Source organism: Haemaphysalis longicornis, unplaced genomic scaffold (assembly GCF_048455015.1).
Source record: "Haemaphysalis longicornis isolate Haplotype H1 unplaced genomic scaffold, Haemaphysalis longicornis Haplotype H1 scaffold_5, whole genome shotgun sequence".
In the NCBI taxonomy this organism is placed as follows: Eukaryota; Metazoa; Arthropoda; class Arachnida; order Ixodida; family Ixodidae; genus Haemaphysalis; species Haemaphysalis longicornis.
This window is the reverse complement of record NW_027526385.1, coordinates 192385635-192404409: the sequence shown is the minus strand read 5'-3', so window position 1 is coordinate 192404409 and position 18775 is coordinate 192385635. Positions and strand designations below refer to the sequence as shown.

Sequence of the window (18775 nt, the reverse complement as noted above, 5' to 3'; positions counted from 1 at the left end):
TTGCGCTGATAAATTGGTAATGTACGTCAAACGTGTTACCTCATGGCCAATCGGCTATTTTTGCCAGTGTCTTAGATTGCACGGAGAATGACACTTTCATGTTAATCACAATGTGTAGTCTGCATTTATGTGTAATGCAACAAGTCAGCGAATATTTTACAATAATTATGTGTTAGGCTAAATAAGTAATATCCTGAATGTCACAGCTTTAAACATTCTTTGGCCAGGTCTTTGTGTCCTGAGGCGAGTGGCAGCCAAGACGCTGAAGCTTTTTTTGTGCATACACCGTGGCAACAAGAGTGTACAGGAATATTAATAAGTGCCTTCAGTGGAATTTATTTCCGTCGGGCACGGCATTTATTTATGTGCCTGGTCCGTCACCTTTCTTCCTAAACAGCCATCTATTAGAGATCAAATGTTAGTTGCTGCGAAAGCGGCGAGAAATTTGGGACCTACTTCAGCTGATTATTATATATTTGAATCCTCATTTTTGTTGAACATTGGCACGCAGCGGCAATGCAATATACGCGACCAGATAAAACGTTTTGTCGCCACTAACTTTTACTTCAAGCTGCGAACCTTCTCATATCAAGTATTTGCGAAAATTAGCATTGTTTAACAGGTAACGTTTTTTTTTCAGCCCGTAGGCGACCTCGGGCCGAGGACGTCGCCGTAATTGCAGATGTCGCCATCGCAACAGCTTCGTACTTAGGTTGATAAAGATATTGTTTAATTTTTTTGACGGTCGATACTAATGTCGCAACACCTTTTCACTTACGCAGCTTGATCGGATTGCGCTCGAACTGCACAAGGTCTGCTTACGGGGTGGGATTTTGTAGGGGGCGTCGTCAAAGAGCTGCTGATTCGTTTGGCCAGCTGGAGGGCATCCTCTGCGTGTTGCATGTATCGTTGGAAGTCAGCTGCTAGGGCGCCGGCTTCTACGTCCGGCACCATTCCGTTGAGCCCTTTGCCGTCTACCTCGCACAATCTCGAGCGGTATATATCCACTGTTTTCAGGACCGCAGTATATAGAACTATCGAGTGTTCCCAACATGCAGAGGAGCCGAGTAGGCGGTAGAAGACGATGTGGGTGTTTCCGGTGACACATTTTGGTATGAAGGTGATAACCAGTAACGGCAGGCTTTTCGTTTCACTCGCGAAGCGGCAGTAAAGAGCAATGAGACTATTGTAACGGTAAGCGGGGGTTTCCTGCCTTGCGAGGGGAGTGCAAGAAGCCCGTAGTTTTGGGCTTCTATATCTGAAGAAAGGCATGCGCTTGAGGATAGTCCCCATGTGAGGAAGAGAGGGAATAAATAGTGCCAAATCGCGGGGAATTGCAGACGATTAACTACGCAGGAATCATCCGTACCTTATTTTAATTAGGGAATCCGCGGAACAAGCAATGGATGTATGTGTTTGCTAACTTGTAAAATATCTGCAAACTGAGTTCCTTCTGGCCGAACAGACCACCTCTCGAAGTTTAACTTGGCAACCTTCCACGACCGAACTCTCGGCGCAAGTAAAGGAGGTCTCGGACGAGAGGGGGGACCATTGAACAGCGTGTGGTTAGAGCCGGAAAGTACTGTGTATATTCTGTGCTACCACATACACCAAAGTGTGAATACACCATGTTTCCTTCTCGATGCACTAGGACGGAGCAGGTAATGTGGAGGAATTCTGCTGCCTAAAAGGGAGTCGCCGCTATGTGATCAAGCTAAGCAAGCAATTCACGTTAAAGATAGCGGAGGCCTAGGCACCAACTTGTAGGCACGATGATGAGGCCATATAGAGTTTTTAGGAAGAGGTCGAAGACGAAAAGAAAATACGACGGCGCATAATTTTAAATAGAGCATGTACCATGAACGTACGTAGGAAGCAGGCGGCAGCGAAATTGTTGATAATGTTTCGAATTTTTTATACCAGCACACTCGAAGGTAAAGGGTATTACAAAGTTTTTACCTACTAAATATAAATAAAAAAATACAGAAGCAGAAAAATCACAACCTAATAACCCCGCCAGAATAAACATATGAACAAGGGGCAGCTTACAATAGCGTTAATGAGAGTAATTTTGAATAAATTTGAATCGGTTGTGTCAAGAATTTCTGTAAAACCACGATTTAAACAATCTGATGTGGTGGCCGCAAATGAGTAGTGGAAATACTTCGTTATAGCTGAAAGAATACCTACATTCTCACAATTATGACTGACGCTCCAAAAATATACTGCGGGAAAATATATTCCTATTCCTAAGAAACGCCTTGTTCTAGCCAATTTCGTAAAACCGAAACATCAGAATGTATTGTCTGCGAAAAAACTAGAAGCAGATATTTATTGTTTTCATGAATGTGATCTAAGATGCGCTTTAGGAATTACAAAAATGTCACACAGTGCTTGATTTGACGCTCTTCGTTTTTTGTAGATACGTTATTCGAGATGAGGACTCAAGCAGAGGCTGCATATTCCACTTTGCTACCTACAAATTCTTCATAAGGTATGTAGTTTCAGTAATATATAATATCGCAGTGGCCGAGTAGCTACAGTGGTTGGTTTTGCAGACAAAACTATTATTCGCAAAGGAACGAATACAAAATAAACACAGAAAAGATCATTCACTTTGACTCAAACAATAGTTGCTTCACTCTAACTAATAACTTGGTTAGCACAAGTCGTAGAGGTGCCTGGCAAGATTACGAGCAATGGCCTACGAGAAGTAGCATATGCCGACTGAATACCTAGGAAATATAATCGAAATGCCCAAAAAGTATTTGTAGAATAAGAAGTCGAAAAATTAAGCAGCTCAGTGCAAAATAGATGAATACAGATTTATCCCATATTGTGGAATAATTTCAACTCGCAGAGCCTTGAACATTGGTGGAGACAAAAAAAGCTAACGACAATTGTGGTTTCTAACATGGCCAGAATGTAGGCAGCGTTTGGGCCTGCAAGAAGCGATATCCAAGAAAATGTTATGGGCAAAAACACAAAGTACGGAGTAGAAGGAGAAAAAGTAACAGTACAATCAGCAATAAGGTTATAATTAAAGTCACATAGGGGTTCGTTACAAGCATTTACGCTAGGAAAGCTGTAACGGAGGAGGAAACTTAGCCTACAAACTTAAATTTTGACTACTGCCTAATAACTCTAGGGCTAGTAGAAAACAAGAAGAAAAAGACCTGCAGGTGATGGGAGAAAACAAATGATTTTTTTTTAAGTAGAGGAGGCCAAATTGAGTAGATAAGCTTGATGTACTATGTCTAAAATGCCTGAAGGGTCCAAAGTTCACAATGGGATAGAGAAAGCGAGATTAGGGCACATTCACATAAATGAGCCGTCAGTGAGCTTAAAAAAATGAGCCCACCAGCCTACTCTTAGTTACATCATCATTATCAGTGTCATCACCATGATTATCATCATAATAACAATGACCATCATCATCATCTTACCTACTCCCACTGCAAGGCAGAGGCCTCTCCCATGCATCTCCAATTATACCGGTCCTGAGCTAACTGCGAACAATTTATCACCGCAAGGTTCTTGATCTCATCTGGCCATCTATCTTTCTGCCGCCCCCTGCCGCGTTTCTTTCTCTAGGGATCGACTCTGCTACCTTGATAGACCAACGGCTACCTTGGCTTTGCAATACAGGCCCTTCCCACACCCATTTCTTCTTAATTTCAACTAATACTTACTTAACACGAGTTTGTTACCTGACCCACTCCGCTTTCTTCTTGTCCCTTAAAGTTACATATGTCATCTCCCGTTCCGTTGCTCGATGAATCGTGCTTAACGTAAGTTGAACCCTTTAGCGAGCCTCCAAGTTTGTGCCCCGTAGGGGCGTAACGGTAAGATGCAGCTCTCATACACTTTCTTCTTCAGGGACAATGCTAGGCTGCCATTCATTATCGGAGAATGCCTGACGAATGAACTCCACCGCATTCTTATGCTATCTTGTAATTATCTCGGTCTCATGGTGATAATACGGGGTCACAGCTTGGCCTAAGAAGATGTATTCGCTTACCCCTTGCACTGTTTGCCACATATCTCAAGCCGCTGTGCTATCATGAGGTTATTGATCACTACTTTTGTTTTCTGCACACTAATTTTCAGGCCCACGGTTCTACTCTGCTTGTCCAGTGCGGTAAGCATGGTTTGCAATTCGTCCCCCCAGTTACTTAGCAAGGCAACGTCATCAGCAAAGCTGAGGTTACTGAGGTACTCTACATTAAGGCTCACGCCCACCTGTTCCTAATGCAATGTTCTGAATATTTCTTGTAAGCATGCTGTGACTAATATTGGAAAGGTGCCTTTGTGTCTGACGCCGTTCCTTATAGGTATTTTACTGTTCTCTTAATGGAGGACGATTGTTGCTGAGAACCCATTGTGGGTATTCTCTAATATTCTAAAGTAACGCTCGTCTGCACAATTATTCCGCAGTGCCTGAATGACTGATCATAAGTCGACCGAGACAAATGCTTTCTCATAATCTGACTGCTTTATATAGGGGTGGAGTATACTCCGCGCACTTTAATATCACCTCACTAATTATGTCAGGTGATGCTTGTCATTAGGTTGACTGAAATCAAAGTTGGCAGACATTTTATTAGCTATTACCTTGGTAAGTGCCTCTGTTACATTTAACACGCTAAGTTGAGAGATAAGCCTACTAGCGACGGCCTATATTCCCAAGTTCCTTGGAAACGTCGCTTGATTTTGCACGGTTGGAATAAAAAAGATACCAAACGATTCATCGCATTCATGTTCGTTTTCAACTATTCGAAAAAACCACAGCCCATCTACCGAGCCACAGACGTGTAAACGTCTTGTCATGACATTCGCAGACGCGAAAAGAGCTTGGAAGTAATTGAGGCACTTGAGGTTCGAGGTCGAGGACAATCAAGCGTCTTGGATCACGGATCAACACGCTTGGAAGATATCAAAGCCCAATTTTCGAAAACGAACTAGAGAGCAGTTGTCTATGCAGTGAAACTGCATGGCAAGTGATAGAGCACAGGTAAAGAAGAGGATAATGATAGACGGGACAACACGTATGATAAGTGGGATGAATACAAATACGGGGAAATAATCGGGCTGGATCACAGCAGGGGATGAGCTTTGGTAATAGTTGGGAGCGGCCTTTGTCTTGCAGTGTACTGAATTACACTGAGCCGTATTGAGGAGTTCTTCAGAGCATTTTTTCATAATTGCTTTATCTGGAGATAGAACGTGTCCACAAACGTTTAGTCGCACAACCCCGGACAAAGAGCACAAGGAACGAGACGATAAAACCTTCTTTAGGCGTAAACCCCTGAATCTTCTTTAAAAGTGTATAAAAAAATATCAGATTTTTATTCCTTAAACGCGTGGGGTAGCAAAAATATTGTAAAGCACACAAAAATCTACATAGCGTGTGAACGTTAGCACTTGAGAAGGGTATTGCGAAAAGGTGACTGCGAGTGCAGGAGAATGCGATAGCGAGTATTGTACCACCGCACGTGCACAATGAACCGCCATGAAATGTTAAGGAAGCGACGGCGGCACTAAGAAGTCTCTTGGCGATTGCGTGCGAATGGAACAAGCTTTGAAGGTTGCTGTCCACAGGCGGAACTTGCGCTGGCGGGCGTGGTCGCAAAATTGAAGTAGCAGTTCAAGGCTGATCAATAAAAGGTTTTAGTAGCTTTGTAGTTTTACATTATTTCTTAGAACGTACCCACGCGATGTAAGAACAAAGAGTATTTTAATGGAAAGCTTGCGTTGGAGGACTTGTCCCGTGGGCGGGGGACTAGGGCAAAACGCCTGCTCTAAAGCGCAATTTATGCACACTTTAATCATAAATATGAATACAGTGATGATGGCCGTGAAGTATTTGGCATGCACCCACTCGAGGCATTGGCCACGACAAAGTGTTTACTCAGCTGCTTTTGGAGCTTTTAGTATAAATTGTGGATTGAATCTCTGCCGATGATTTCCTTTCTCAAATGCAGCTATCGCTCGCGGTTCGCAGCTGCTGCTGGCGGGCGCGCATGAGTGTCGTGCTATATCAAGGCGCAGTGGTAGCCACATAGTATCGCCGGTCGCAAAAAGACACATCGCAGCTGCGGTTGTTCGCCCTCGTCGGGAAGTTCACCTTCTATTGTGGCATGAGTAAGCTACTCGTGGATTTCTTCAAGGAAGGTTAGGTTAGCACTGAACAACGTGAACGGTCCGAGTAATCGCAGAAGAGTGATTTAAAATAGCGTATACCAAACTGTTGCATTCGGTGAAAATCAGCGACATGAGCGGGCTTCGTTTCCTCAGATCACTGGTTTTGCGTTTTTTGGGTCGTTGCATTTTAATTTTGGCGGAATTATTCTTCTTGCTTTTCTTAAGTAGTATTTTGGCTGCTTTTAGTTTCACTATGGCGGAGTTTCGCTTCCACCTTTGAGTCCGCATCGACATAGAATCGTCTTTTGAGAAAAATCGTGTTTCCGAAAATTCTTAACATTCTGAATTCTGAATTCTGAATTTGGATGTGAACAGAACCAAATTTCTTAGACTGCCCCGAGTTGCTCACACGCAAAGAAAAGCAGGAGGTAATTCGGCGGCGGGCTACATAAAAGCCCGCGATTTGGGCGATAACAATAATACTAAACAAATGTTAATATTCCGAGACGCCGTTATAGGGGTTTAATTCGGTTCTGTTTAGGCGCTGTCGTGTTTGATGCAGCAGTAGTCAAATCAAACTTCCAAGTATTGGCTGGGGTTCGACCATAAATAAAAGCATTGTGAACTGTTTTCGATGGACCCTAGAACACAACATTTTTAGTAAATACATTCACAAATACAATAGCCCGCATTTTCTTGAGTTAATGCAATCGAACTAGCACCAAATGAAAATGCATGGGCACATAACGACTACGCATAATACCACATAGCGACAGCAAAACTCTATACACCATTACGTGATTGCTTACTGTGATATACGCTTAATAAAGTGAGCCGTGCGCCAGAAGTGTAGCCGATTGGGCCAACTTACTACATAATTTAACAAGGTATTTTTGCAGTACGCATACCATATGTAAGGTTTAACTCTTATAATGCATTGTTGGAACATCAGTTAAAATGCAGGACTGTGATGACTGACATCCACCGGGCACGACAACACGCAAGCAGACGATGGAAACGAACCGGTGGTAAAAGATGAGAAAGAAGAAGACTTCCGGGAGCACGCGGAGCGGCGGGCACGAGAGGAGGTGTTCCGGAGGAGGCGAGCTAACAGACAGCGCTGAAGGAACGGGCGCAAGGATTCCTCTCGGGAGGCGGTTCGAGGGCAAGCCAAAAGCGTGCTTGCGCCGTGCTCCGAGAATCGTCCCGGAAGCTGTTCCGGGGCTCCTCTGCTGCAACGCGGGGTGCCTGTTCCCGCTGGCAAGATCCCGAGGCGTGTTCCGGGCCAAGATTCGGGGCGAGGCCTAGAGTGGTCAAGCACGAGCGCGGGCATCGGTGTTCTGACCTGGGGCCTCTGCGTCTCAACACACGACGTTCCACAGACGTTCAACACGTTCCAACGATGTCATTCCGCCCATCGTCGAGGAGTCTGGAACGTGAGCGTATCGCCTCCTTGGTTCCCTCCGCTCGAACTTTGGTTCGGACTTGTGTTTCAGTTTTTCCTCCGCGTTGCGCTTTTGCTCCATTTTGCTATCGTTCAAGTTTCTAGTGCATTTCTCTAGTGTTTGTGTGTCCGCCAAAGAACATATGTTTTTTAGTTGTGCTGAAACTATGGCATCACTTGTCGTTGATCCTCCTCCGCGGGCCACACGCCCGCCCGCTTAACACGCGGCCCCACAGGGACCTTTGATGTTATGAACTGCCTGGGTGGAATGGTGTCACTGAAGACATCATAATAGGATGTAAGACTACTGAAGAAAGATGGGATATATATTTATAAGCCCTCCTGTAATTTTAGGTTTTCTGCGGAGCAATGCGTTAAAAAATTTGACTCTGTTTTATGGTAAGCATTTCTGACGTAATAAGCAAAAGTGCAGCGATAAAAACAGGGTATTGTTGAAACTCCTGTGCGTAACAAAATGTTATGATATGCCTAATACAGATGGTGTATATATACAACAGTGGTACCTCTTAGCATCAAACAAAAGTATTAGTTTATGTTGCATACCTGATCCTCCAGTTTAAACAAAGTAAAATTGAGGTTGATGCAGTGCTGAGAAGGAGCAACAATTTCGTACAAACACCTCTTTTCGTGTGGGTACTTTTCCGGAAATTCTGGGCTATTGATGGTTCCGGTTGACGATGTATATTCTCCTCCACAACGCTCTGGAAGGTAATAAAAAAACATTTTGAAAATTGAGCAGGAAATCCTAGTTCCCTTTCCTGTTCACTTCAGGAAAAGGCTTCTGCCATGCACACTGCTCATGTTAGAATTTTCGCGACTTTGTTGTTGCGTAGGGAGAATATTACCTCTATTAGCGTTACACATCCTAATTTCCCTAGAAATATCCAAGATACCGTCGGCGCACAGTTGTCATCCATTAGCGAGGCTTACGTGATCGTAAAGAATATCACAATAGCAAAATGGCTATAATTCTTTTCAGGTTTATTAAACCTATTAGGCACGAAGTTAGTTCACCTACTTGTATGCAAAACACTGTGGTACTGTTGGCCCCTAAAATTTTCTTGTATATTTGTTGGTCCTTGAATATATTGTTAAGCCAAGGCAACCTAACGGCCTGTTGATCAAGGCTTACTCAGCTACTAAATCTTGGCTTAGCACGTGAGGAGAAATTCTTCAAGGCTTTTTTGGGCACCATTCCAAATGTGGTTTGCACTTTACGCTTCGAATAAAAGTTTTTGGGGATCAATAATTGGCGTTATCGAAAGTATACCAGTGCCGTAATAACGCACTTGTGGGTAATTCTACTGTTAAAATAGTTCTTTCTGGCCTTCTGATCTTCGTCCTGTCTTCAATGCAAAGTTATTCCTTCTTATGTCATGAACCACCTAGCCAGCAATAAAGTCTTATTTTGCGTATGATGGGCTGCTGAGAATTTTTCCATGGTAGGTTCTTAACTGAACATTGTCTTTTCGTGTGAGAAAGTGGTGTTAACGCATTGCGGCCGCTGTAAAGTGTTTATGCTGGTTTGGTGACAATATATCAAACAGAATTTCTGTCCGCCACAGTGTCCCGTATCCTGTCGGGGGCGGGAATTTAGGCTAGTTGAGTTTTCCTGTCGGTCGGTGCTGGTAGTTGCGGGAACGCTGTGGTGCGCTACTTGTGCAATTTGTCTTTTGATTAAGCTGTGCATATCAGATTTGTACGGGGTGATTATGTATTCATATTTATTTGCGATGATATTTGTAGTGAGAGTCTGCTCTTCTGCTGATGCACTAGATTTTGTGAATGATGTTTTCCCACGCGGGGCTCGTAATGCTTTCTCTACAAAATATATACATTGATTCGTGTGGACTTGTGCCATTATTTGTAACCTTCCAATTATTCTTCAATCTTTCAACATTCATATATAACGTAAGGCTTCCTTCAGGCACAGTGTACGACAAGTCGTCACATAAATTTAAACCAGTCTCAAACAAGCATTGCACTTCAGAAAGTATACAACATGATAGGCGTTTGTAGCGAAAAACGGTCCTCTGGAAATTATTTTAGAGTGTCTACGGACGAAGGCCGCAGTGTCCCTTTGGAGTGTACCTCTTTCTGACACATTTGTCTTCAATCTTGAACGTGAAGAAAAAACTTCAGAGATATTTTGAAAAACCTTGTTTAGGCTGTGTTGCACAAACTTAACGCAAAGCTTTTTTTATAGAAACCCGCATTCTACAGTTTTTTCTGCAAGTTCTTTAATAAGTATGATTCCGCTTTTTTTCAGTGCAGAGGCTCTTTTAACACAAAAAATTCCAAGTTATGTCTCACTGCGAAAAGGCTGAGTATACGGTTATGAATGCGTTACACGATCCCTTTTAGAGAAGAGCATACATGGCGAAAACGTTCGGGTGAGTTACACACTCCAACACCAGAACTCCACATGTTTCCTTCCCATCTTCTAGGGAACAATGGGAACATCATTTACCATGGCTACCAAAGCAAACTGTGTTGCCTGCAACGACTAGTATGTTTTGTCTGCGAGTTGTTTTGATAACACAACTGCAAGTGCCCGAAGGCTACTGCAGTACGATATCTTTGCACACTGAGTGCCAACTGGGAATTTTCTATCAATAAAAAGAAGTACTGAATCAATATATTGAATATTAGGCTTGATAAGACAACCATTTTATTAGAAAAACAGTGTGTTGCTCGCGGTATTTTTGAAGCATTTTACTTTGCTGGAAACCCAAACAAAGCTCGTTAGCAGGGTTTTCTAGCACTCCTACCAATCGCACCACGCATATCTCCAAGGTATCAGGTTTCGCATTTATCTGGCTTTTATTGTGCTTCTTTTACTTTACCCCTTTCGCATTTTGGTTTTCTTCTGTGTCTTATATATAGGTTTCACGACCTATTTATAATAAACACCTGTCAGTACCCAGTTTATACAAGAGTGTGCTTTTCTTCTTGTGTCTGTATCCGTGTTAGAACCAAGCGCATCCCGTCAAACTATGTACCACAAATAAACTGGAGATCAAGCATTACTTAAGTTTAAAAAAACCAGAAAGGCCGCTAATAAAAAGCGGTTAATGAATGTTTCTTCTTGGCAGCAGACCGTTTATATCTACTCCCCAGTCTATACAACACTCCGCAGAACTTCAGTTGTCCTGAGAAATACGACTGCCTGAGAAAATGAAAGCCTGCGCTTCCTGTGAAGCTGCGATAATACTGCAGTAGCCGTAAGGTTGTTTTATTTAATTGTAACACGGACAACGTTCTGCCTTTAGCATGAACAATAATTTTTGAATGACTAATGAGTGCATAGAGGCAGGGAATATTTTAAGCTATTACACATGATCAGTGAAATTATTTTTTGTTGTAATTATTTATGTAGCCATTGCACTGCCAGTTGTATAAAGCCGTTTTAAGGCAATTTGGCTATTTTAACGAGCACTGTGACAGTGCTCACTGTATCATAGAAATAGAACCCTTATCATACCTCGAAATCATGCTCAAAGCAGCAATAGAGTGTATTTGAAAGCACAAATCGCAAAAACTATTGTTGACATATTACCACAAATTTTATATCCACTTATTTAAATTTCTTCTTTTATACCTCTTTAGGTGAAACTGTTGTAATAAAATTCTCATTTTGTCTTGAGCTACCCTCTTCCCGCAAAAGCAGGTGAGTATTTAAAACATATATAGTTCTTAAAATGTAGCGCACGCATGGGAAATTCGTGAATAACACTACAACCTAAAAATAAAGAACCCAAATGCCCAACAACGAAAAAGCTCCTTGTTAGGATACAAAACATTCTGCGTTCATTTCTCACTACTGTTGTTAACGCAAAAATGAACGTCCCCACAAGCAATGTGTATATGCTTTCAAAGTTGATTTTACATAGTCCACTTTCGGATCAAAAGCATTTAACAGACTGGACATCAATTCTTCAAATGCAAAAGTCCAAACCACCAACAAAAAAACAATGTATTTGTAGGGCATTTACCCGCACGTGGCACCTTGAGTAATCGTGGAGACGGTATTAGCGATACCGCGGACCCCGAGCCCCGAAAATAAGCGGGAACAAACCGTGGCGATTTGTTCTATTGTGAAGGGTATACACCACAAAGAGTGGCCGTCGGAGCCAAGGTCAAGCTCCGGCGGATGGGCTCTTTGTCTAGTTACCAGGCAGGGACCTCCGGGACCTCTCAAGCTACCAGGGTAAGGTTTGAGGAGAAAGAAACCCCGTCCCCTGCTTTTAGAATATAGCATATACTATTCTCTAAACCCCCCAAAGCAAGTGATCGTGCCCTGAAAAGGGCCAGCACCGAAGTACCTTCCAAACCTCTTCTGAACATTGACCTCCGAAGCAATGGCATCTTTCCTCGCTTCCTCATTATGCAGACTCTTCACAAAGAAACCCCTGTCAGTTGAAAAGCAGTCTTTCTTGTTGCAAAGGTTTTTGAAAGTGTTTCTGGGAAAAACTACAACGCGAAAAAACTTACTTCTGGAGATCTGCTGATTGAAGTCACCCACAATGAGCACGCAGATAAGCTCCTTCAATAAACTAACATTCATGGTCTAGAAATTACAATCACACCTCACAGAACCATAAACTCTTCCCAAACCGTTATATCCGAACTCGATCTGATCAACGAAACCGAAACCGACATCCTTGAAGCACTGCGTGACCAAAGGGTAAAAACAATACTCCACACCCCAATAGGACGAGATGGCAAAAAGATCAAAACAAAGCTCGAAATTTCGAACTTTGACAGAACCCCGCCACCAGAATCCGTGATGGCAGGTTACCTGTGATGTCTCATGCGCTCGTACGTGCCAAACTCACGCCGCGGCTACAAATGCAAGCAAAATGGGCATGGTACAAACTCTCGCCGGTGGAGACCCAAATGTGCAGAGGGGGGTCAAGCTGACCATCTTAGACACAACTGCGACGCGAGAAACGTCACCTGCTCTAACTGCCATGAACCCCCCGCAGTATATTCACGATCGTGCGAAACGTTCAAACAAGAAAAAAATCATCACAATGAAGGTCAAAGAAAACAACAGGTTTCGGGAGGCCCAGAAGAGGTTCCCACTCTTCAGCTCCGGAAGATACGCCGGCGCTGCTCTCTGGGGGGCGGAGCGGTGCCTTGTTTTGTCGGCGACACAATGCAGCTTAGCTGATTTGCTCCCACCTGCGCCCCCCCCCCCCGAGGCTTCCTGTGGCAGCCGCCCCGGTCACCACGCCACTTGCTCAGCAAGCAGCGGCTGTGGGGGCAACCACGTCTGTTGGGGAAGCCGCTTCATCCACCTCTGACTCTTCACCAGCCCAAAGCACCCGCAAGGGCACGGAGGAGATGCAGGCGGAGGTAGTTGCTGCTACCCTATCTCGTGCTCACGGCCTGTGCCATCTGTGGTGCTCCCCACGCCTTCGGCACTGGCAGCGCAGGCAACGAACACCCGGAAGGGTACCATGTCAAGCGGGCGCAGTCCACTGGGCACCCCCTTGCCTTCAGATGACGGCATGGACGTCGAGCCCTTACGGCTTTCACCACAGCGAAAGGAACGGGCTGCGGCGTCCAGGTCAGTAGGAAGTTGAAAAAACCCCTTGCAAGAGTCCAAGCCCCGGAAGTTGACACATAAACACGCACATATTCAAGTCGCTCTAAACTTAAATTATGGGAAAAGAAACCATCATCCAGTGCAACTGCACGGGCCTCCTTAAAAATCTTGACGACATCTATGAAATATCTCATTCCAAACAGCCAAGTGGGATTTGCGTCCAAGTAACGCATTTAAACTCTAAACACAGAAATTTCTTAAAGAAATACATGGTATTTACGAACGACAGAGTGATCGTCCCAGTAGGTGCTCCACCCACTGCTCATAGGTAGGGTTGGTACATCCTTAGGTGGTGTGGCCATCATTGTCCGAAAATCGTTGGCGTGCCACACTGTCCAACTAAAGGCCATTCTTGAGGCTGTTGCCATCCGAACGATAATTTTCAATAGGCTTGTAACACTATAGTCGCTGTACAACCCTCCTGACTTCCAGCTTTCAAGCTAAGATTTCGAGGGCCTCGTAACTCATATACCCGAACCGTATATTTTTATAGGCCACCTGAATGCACATAACTCCTTTGGGGGTCTTCTCGCATGGATGCCAGAGGTCGCCTTATTGAGAAATTCTTAACATCGTCGGGAGCATGTCTCTTCAACTAGAAAGAGCCTACATACTATAATACAGGATACAACACGTATTCATAGCTTGACTTGTCAATTGGATCCGCAGTTCCCTTTCTTTGTCTTGAGTAAGGCATGGCCACAGACCCATACAATAGAGACCCCTGCCCCACTTCACTAACATATATAGGTAAAGGCCCGAGCATTCCATCTTCCCAGAACAGGTTTAATGAAGCAAGAGCAAACTGGAATACATTTACAGATTCATCTAAACTACACTACTCATTAATGGGACCCGTACAGGTTGAACAGGCAACCCAACTACTCACGGCACAAATCCTCGGCGCCGCCTAAAAATTCATTCCCCACGCCTCCGGTGCCCTGCGCAACTAGCGGAGGCCGTGGTGGAATGAGGACTGCAGGCGGGGGCCAGAGGACCAGAACAAGGCGTGCGGTATTCTCCGTCGGTGCCCGACGTCGGCAAACCTGTTATTATTCAAATGGGCCAAGCCGCTAGGAAAACGTGTGTGCCGTGAGGCAAAACGCGATTGTTGGCGCTCATTCCTAACATCCATAATTTCGTACACCGACAGCCCCAAGTCTGGACACGAATACGCAAACTAAAAGGATAACAGGCACCCAGCCTGCTCCTAGTTAGTACAACCGGGGACACCCTTGAAGACAAGGCTAACACGCTCGAAGAACGCTTCCAACACGTGTCCAGCTCAGCACATTACACTAACACATTCATGCAAAACAAAACATCTGCAGAGAAAAGCGCTTACGTGACAAAGACAAATCAAAACTTCTAGCAACTCTGAATTCACACTCTATGAGTTGAGGGCTGCACTGAGCACGTGCTATCCTTCAGCTCCGTGCGCAGATAAGATTACATATACCATGATACCACACCTACACCCAGACACTCTTGAGACACTCCTACAACTATACAACAAAATATGGCATTCGGGGCTGCTTCTAATGCCTAGGAGGGAGGCCATTGTAGTGGTTTTCCTGAAGGAAGGGAGGGAACCTTTCTCTCCCACTAGCTATCGACCCATTGCCCTGACCAGCTGTCTGTGCACGCTTCTCGAGAAATAGAGAGAGAGAGACAAACATTTATTGCAGTAGTGAGCAGGAGGATGTTCTTAGGGCCTCCACCCAGTGATAGGCATCTTTATTCCAAGATGCCTTGGAGCTGACTGGCCGTCCGAGCCCGCTCCACCAGTCGGCGCTGATCCGAGAGCTCGGAGATGGTCAGCTGCTCCACCCACTGCCCATAGGTAGGGTTGGTATTTGGGGTTATAGTGTGAGTCCATTGGCACTCCCATACCACGTGGTATAGGGTGCCAGGAACAGGGCCGGCGTTACAGGTCATTGGGTGGGGTACATGGCGTTTAGTAGGGTGTTACGTGGATGCAAATTGGTTTGTAGGCGCCGGAAAGTAGTTTCTTCGTCGCGTGTTAATTGTGAATGAGGTGGCGAGAAGACGGCGGTCGTTTTTGTAGTGGGATAAGATTTCGGTGTATGTGTGGAGTGGTGCTGGCTTTGACGCGGTCCTGTCGTTGTTCTCTCCCGCTGAGATAATGGCCCGGTGTGCATGAGCACACCGGGCCATTATCTCAGCGGGAGATAATGGCTGTGTCTTGTCTTTCTGTGTCTTGCGTGCTAACGACACAGGCTGCATGTGCTTTCTGATGAGGATAGGGCGACGCATCTGTGTATTGAATGCATGGTAAATGGTGATTTTCCTTTTGAATCACTCGTGCTCGTGCAGTTCCTCATTGTTTTTTGAAAACCACGTGCATAGTTCGGGGTAGGGGGGCTACGCGGATGTGTTGCCGAGTGTCTGCTGAGATTCGAATTTGATCATCTTGTCGTGGTGGGACGTTGTAGTGTAGACGGAGAAGTGTTCCTCTTCCGTGGGCGTAATCTGTAGTCGGCGTATCTGCGATGCATGGTGGGCCTTTTGTATTTCCTCCCAGGTCTAGTGGACCCCTAGCTGCAACAGTTTCTTGGTTGCCATGCTGATTGGGAGCCCAATAGCGGTCGTGTAGGCGCTGGCTTATGGTGGCGGCGAGTTTCCGTAGTTGCGGTCTGAGGGCCAAGTATAGCGGGCCATACGCTATCCTGCTGATGAGAATGCCTTCGACCATGCGTAGGGTGTCCTGTTCGCAAAGTGCGAAGCGACGATTGGAGACTCGGCGGATGATGTACAGGAGCTGGTTGAGTGTACGCTGTACGTGTGGTAAGGCTTGTAAGCCAGATCCGTCTCTAGGTATAATGAGGCCTAATATCCGAAGGTGGGGGACGTTAGAGACAGAGTGATGATTTATATATAATTCTGGTTCTGGTATTCTGTGTGCCGTCTTGCGGGTAGATCTCTTGCTGAGCGTAAGTAAACCGGACTTTTCGGAGGCGCACTCCAGTCTTCTGGATTGGAGATATCGTTGGGCGGTGTCAATTGCCATTTGAAGTGCCTGTTCCCGATCTCCGATGGATCCTGTGGGTGTCCATAGTGTGAGGTCGTCCGCATTGAAAGCTTGCCGGAGATGCGAAATATCTTGGAGCAGGGGTGGGAGGTCTTTCATAGCAAGGTAAGAGTAGGGGTGAAATAACCGAGCCTTGAGGTGTTCCTTTGGGAATTGCTGAAAAAGTGTCAGATCGCAGATGGCCGATGCGCATAATCGCGCTTTGGTTGTTAAGAAATGTCGCGACGTAGTTGTAAAGTCTGGGCCCGTAGTTGGTAGTAGCTAGTTCTTGTGGGATGTTTTGGTGTGTGACATTGTCGAATGCCCCTTTTATATCAAGTGCTACAATGGAATATTTGTGATTGTTTGATAGTTTTGATAGTATCTCTTCTTTAGGCTGTAGAAGGATGTCTTGGGTAGAGAGATGGGGCCAAAATCCATACATGGTGGTTGGGAAGTAGTTATGGTCCTCTATGTAATGCGCGAGACGATTGTGAACCATATGCTCGAGACGTTTGCCCACGCACGATGTGAGAGAAATTTGACTGAGGTTTTTGAGTGTGATGAATTTTCCGGGCTTGGGGATTAGCGTGATATCTGCAGGTTTACACTGTGGCGGGAGAGTTCCTTTGATCCAGTGTTCATTTATATATTTGAGCAGGTTTTCGATGGTGATGTGGTCCAGATTGCGTAGACGTTTGTTAGGGATCTTATCCTGTCCAGGAGTGGTGTTCCTTGCCAGGCCGTGTATCACTGCTTCAATTTCCTCAATGCTGGAAGACGTATCCAGTTCTGGGTTCGGTTGACCAGTGTACTGCAGGGACAGCTGTACCTGTGTCGTGAGCTGACTTCGAATATTTACTGTAGCTCTTGCAGGAGGTCTTCATCTGTTCCGTGGTGGTTATGGATTGATATTTTGACCTTGTGTGCAGTTGCGGCTTTTCATTCTTTGGAGAATATGAGGGAGCGGAAAAGGTGCCAAGTTCTCCAGGTGCCGAGGGTTCCCTGGAGCAAATTGCAGAATTGCTTCAAATTTTGTTGGCTATGTTGTCGATAATATTCTTCTGCTTCTTGTGGGAGCAAGGCTACACGAGTGCGTAGTTCCCAGTTAGTCTTGCGCCTTTTCCACCTCTTCAGAAGGCCGTTTCTGGCGTCCCAGAAAAGTTTGAGGTGATTGTCTATTGCCGTATTGTCTTCGGTAAGAGGAAGTTCTTTTGCGTGGTTGGCGAATGTCGTAATAATCTCCGCGGCCCAATCCACAATATTTTGGATTGACTCAGTAGGCGAGTCTTCTCTGAAGGTCTTCCAATCAGTAAATCTGGCTGTCCCAATTCTTCGCCTGGCGTTTTTGGGATGAGTGATTCAGAGTTGTATAATGTTATGGTCGCTTCCTAGTGTTTCGTCTAGACAGGCCCATTCGTCATTCTTGACGTTATAAGTTATGGTGAGGTCGGGTGAAGTAACGCGGGAGACGCTGTTTCCTATGCGCGTGGGTGTGTGTCTGTTGTTGCATAAATAAAGACGATGCTGTTGAATTGCGTCTTGAAGTTGAAGGCGTTTTTGATCGTTTCGATGGTAGCCCCACATCATGCGATGGGCATTGGAATCCGCTAGTATTATTAATTTATATCTATTAGTGGGCAGTTTCACTTCTCGGAAGAGCTTGTCTTTATGACAGAAGAACAGCGGGTGGGCTGTAGATATTTAGGACGAATAGACGTGAGTGCGTCTTTTTTCGGGGGATAACCTCCACAAAATTGCAAACGATGCTGGGGGGGGGTGTTGTTGGTCCGTTTGATCGGTGCGGACGTGGATGGCGGTGCGGGCAAGTGCGTCTGTAGTGTATGTCGTATAATCTCTGAGGGTGGCGTTGGTGGTGTCTGTTTCTTGTAGAGTGGTGATATCGGGTCGGTGTTGTTAAGGGAAAGGAAGGAGTGATGATTTCTTGCTACGGTATGAGTGACAATTACATTGGCATAGGAAGGTGGTAGGTGAGGTGGCGACTTTAGGCGGAGAGGAAGGGGGTGTCCCCATCATCTTTGAGCTGTACTGTTCTCTTGGTTGGATGTCGTGGGCGAGTGCCTTGTTTGGGTTTCTTGCGTTTTTTTCCTGTTTGTAATTTCTAGTGCGGCAACGAGCTTTTTCCTCTGATAATTTCTAGTGCGGCAACGCGTGTGTCAAACGCTTGAATTGTCGCGTTCAGTCCGAAATACGCCCATGGATGTACCGTTTGAGGTCCTCAATCATGGGTGAAACGACAGCTGGAATGGGGGTGCTTTCAGCACTTGGATTGATTGGTCTGGTTTCTTGGGTTGAAACAACCGCTTGAATGGGGCCGCTTTCAGTTGTTGGAGTGGTTGGTATTATGTCTTGGGGCGTTGTGCTGACGGTGGATTTTGTGCACGGAGCTGCGCTATGTGCTCTTCAAAGAGCGCGGATTTCTTAGTGCTTTCGGCCAGTTTCTCATGGAGTTGGGCGTTTTCCTGTTCTAGTTCAGCATATTGGGAGTCCGTGGGAGTAG

General features: G+C 45.2%; 1 protein-coding gene across 1 annotated transcript in view; it reads right to left on the bottom strand.

Annotated features, from left to right (window-relative positions):
• Positions 1 to 18775, bottom strand: part of LOC144138912 (uncharacterized) — a 121381-nt gene that overhangs the window by 63372 nt on the left and 39234 nt on the right. Inside the window, exon 5 of the mRNA XM_077671430.1 lies at positions 8153 to 8310. Coding sequence (XP_077527556.1) covers positions 8153 to 8310 — 158 coding nt within the window. The remainder of the gene's footprint in view (positions 1 to 8152; positions 8311 to 18775) is intronic.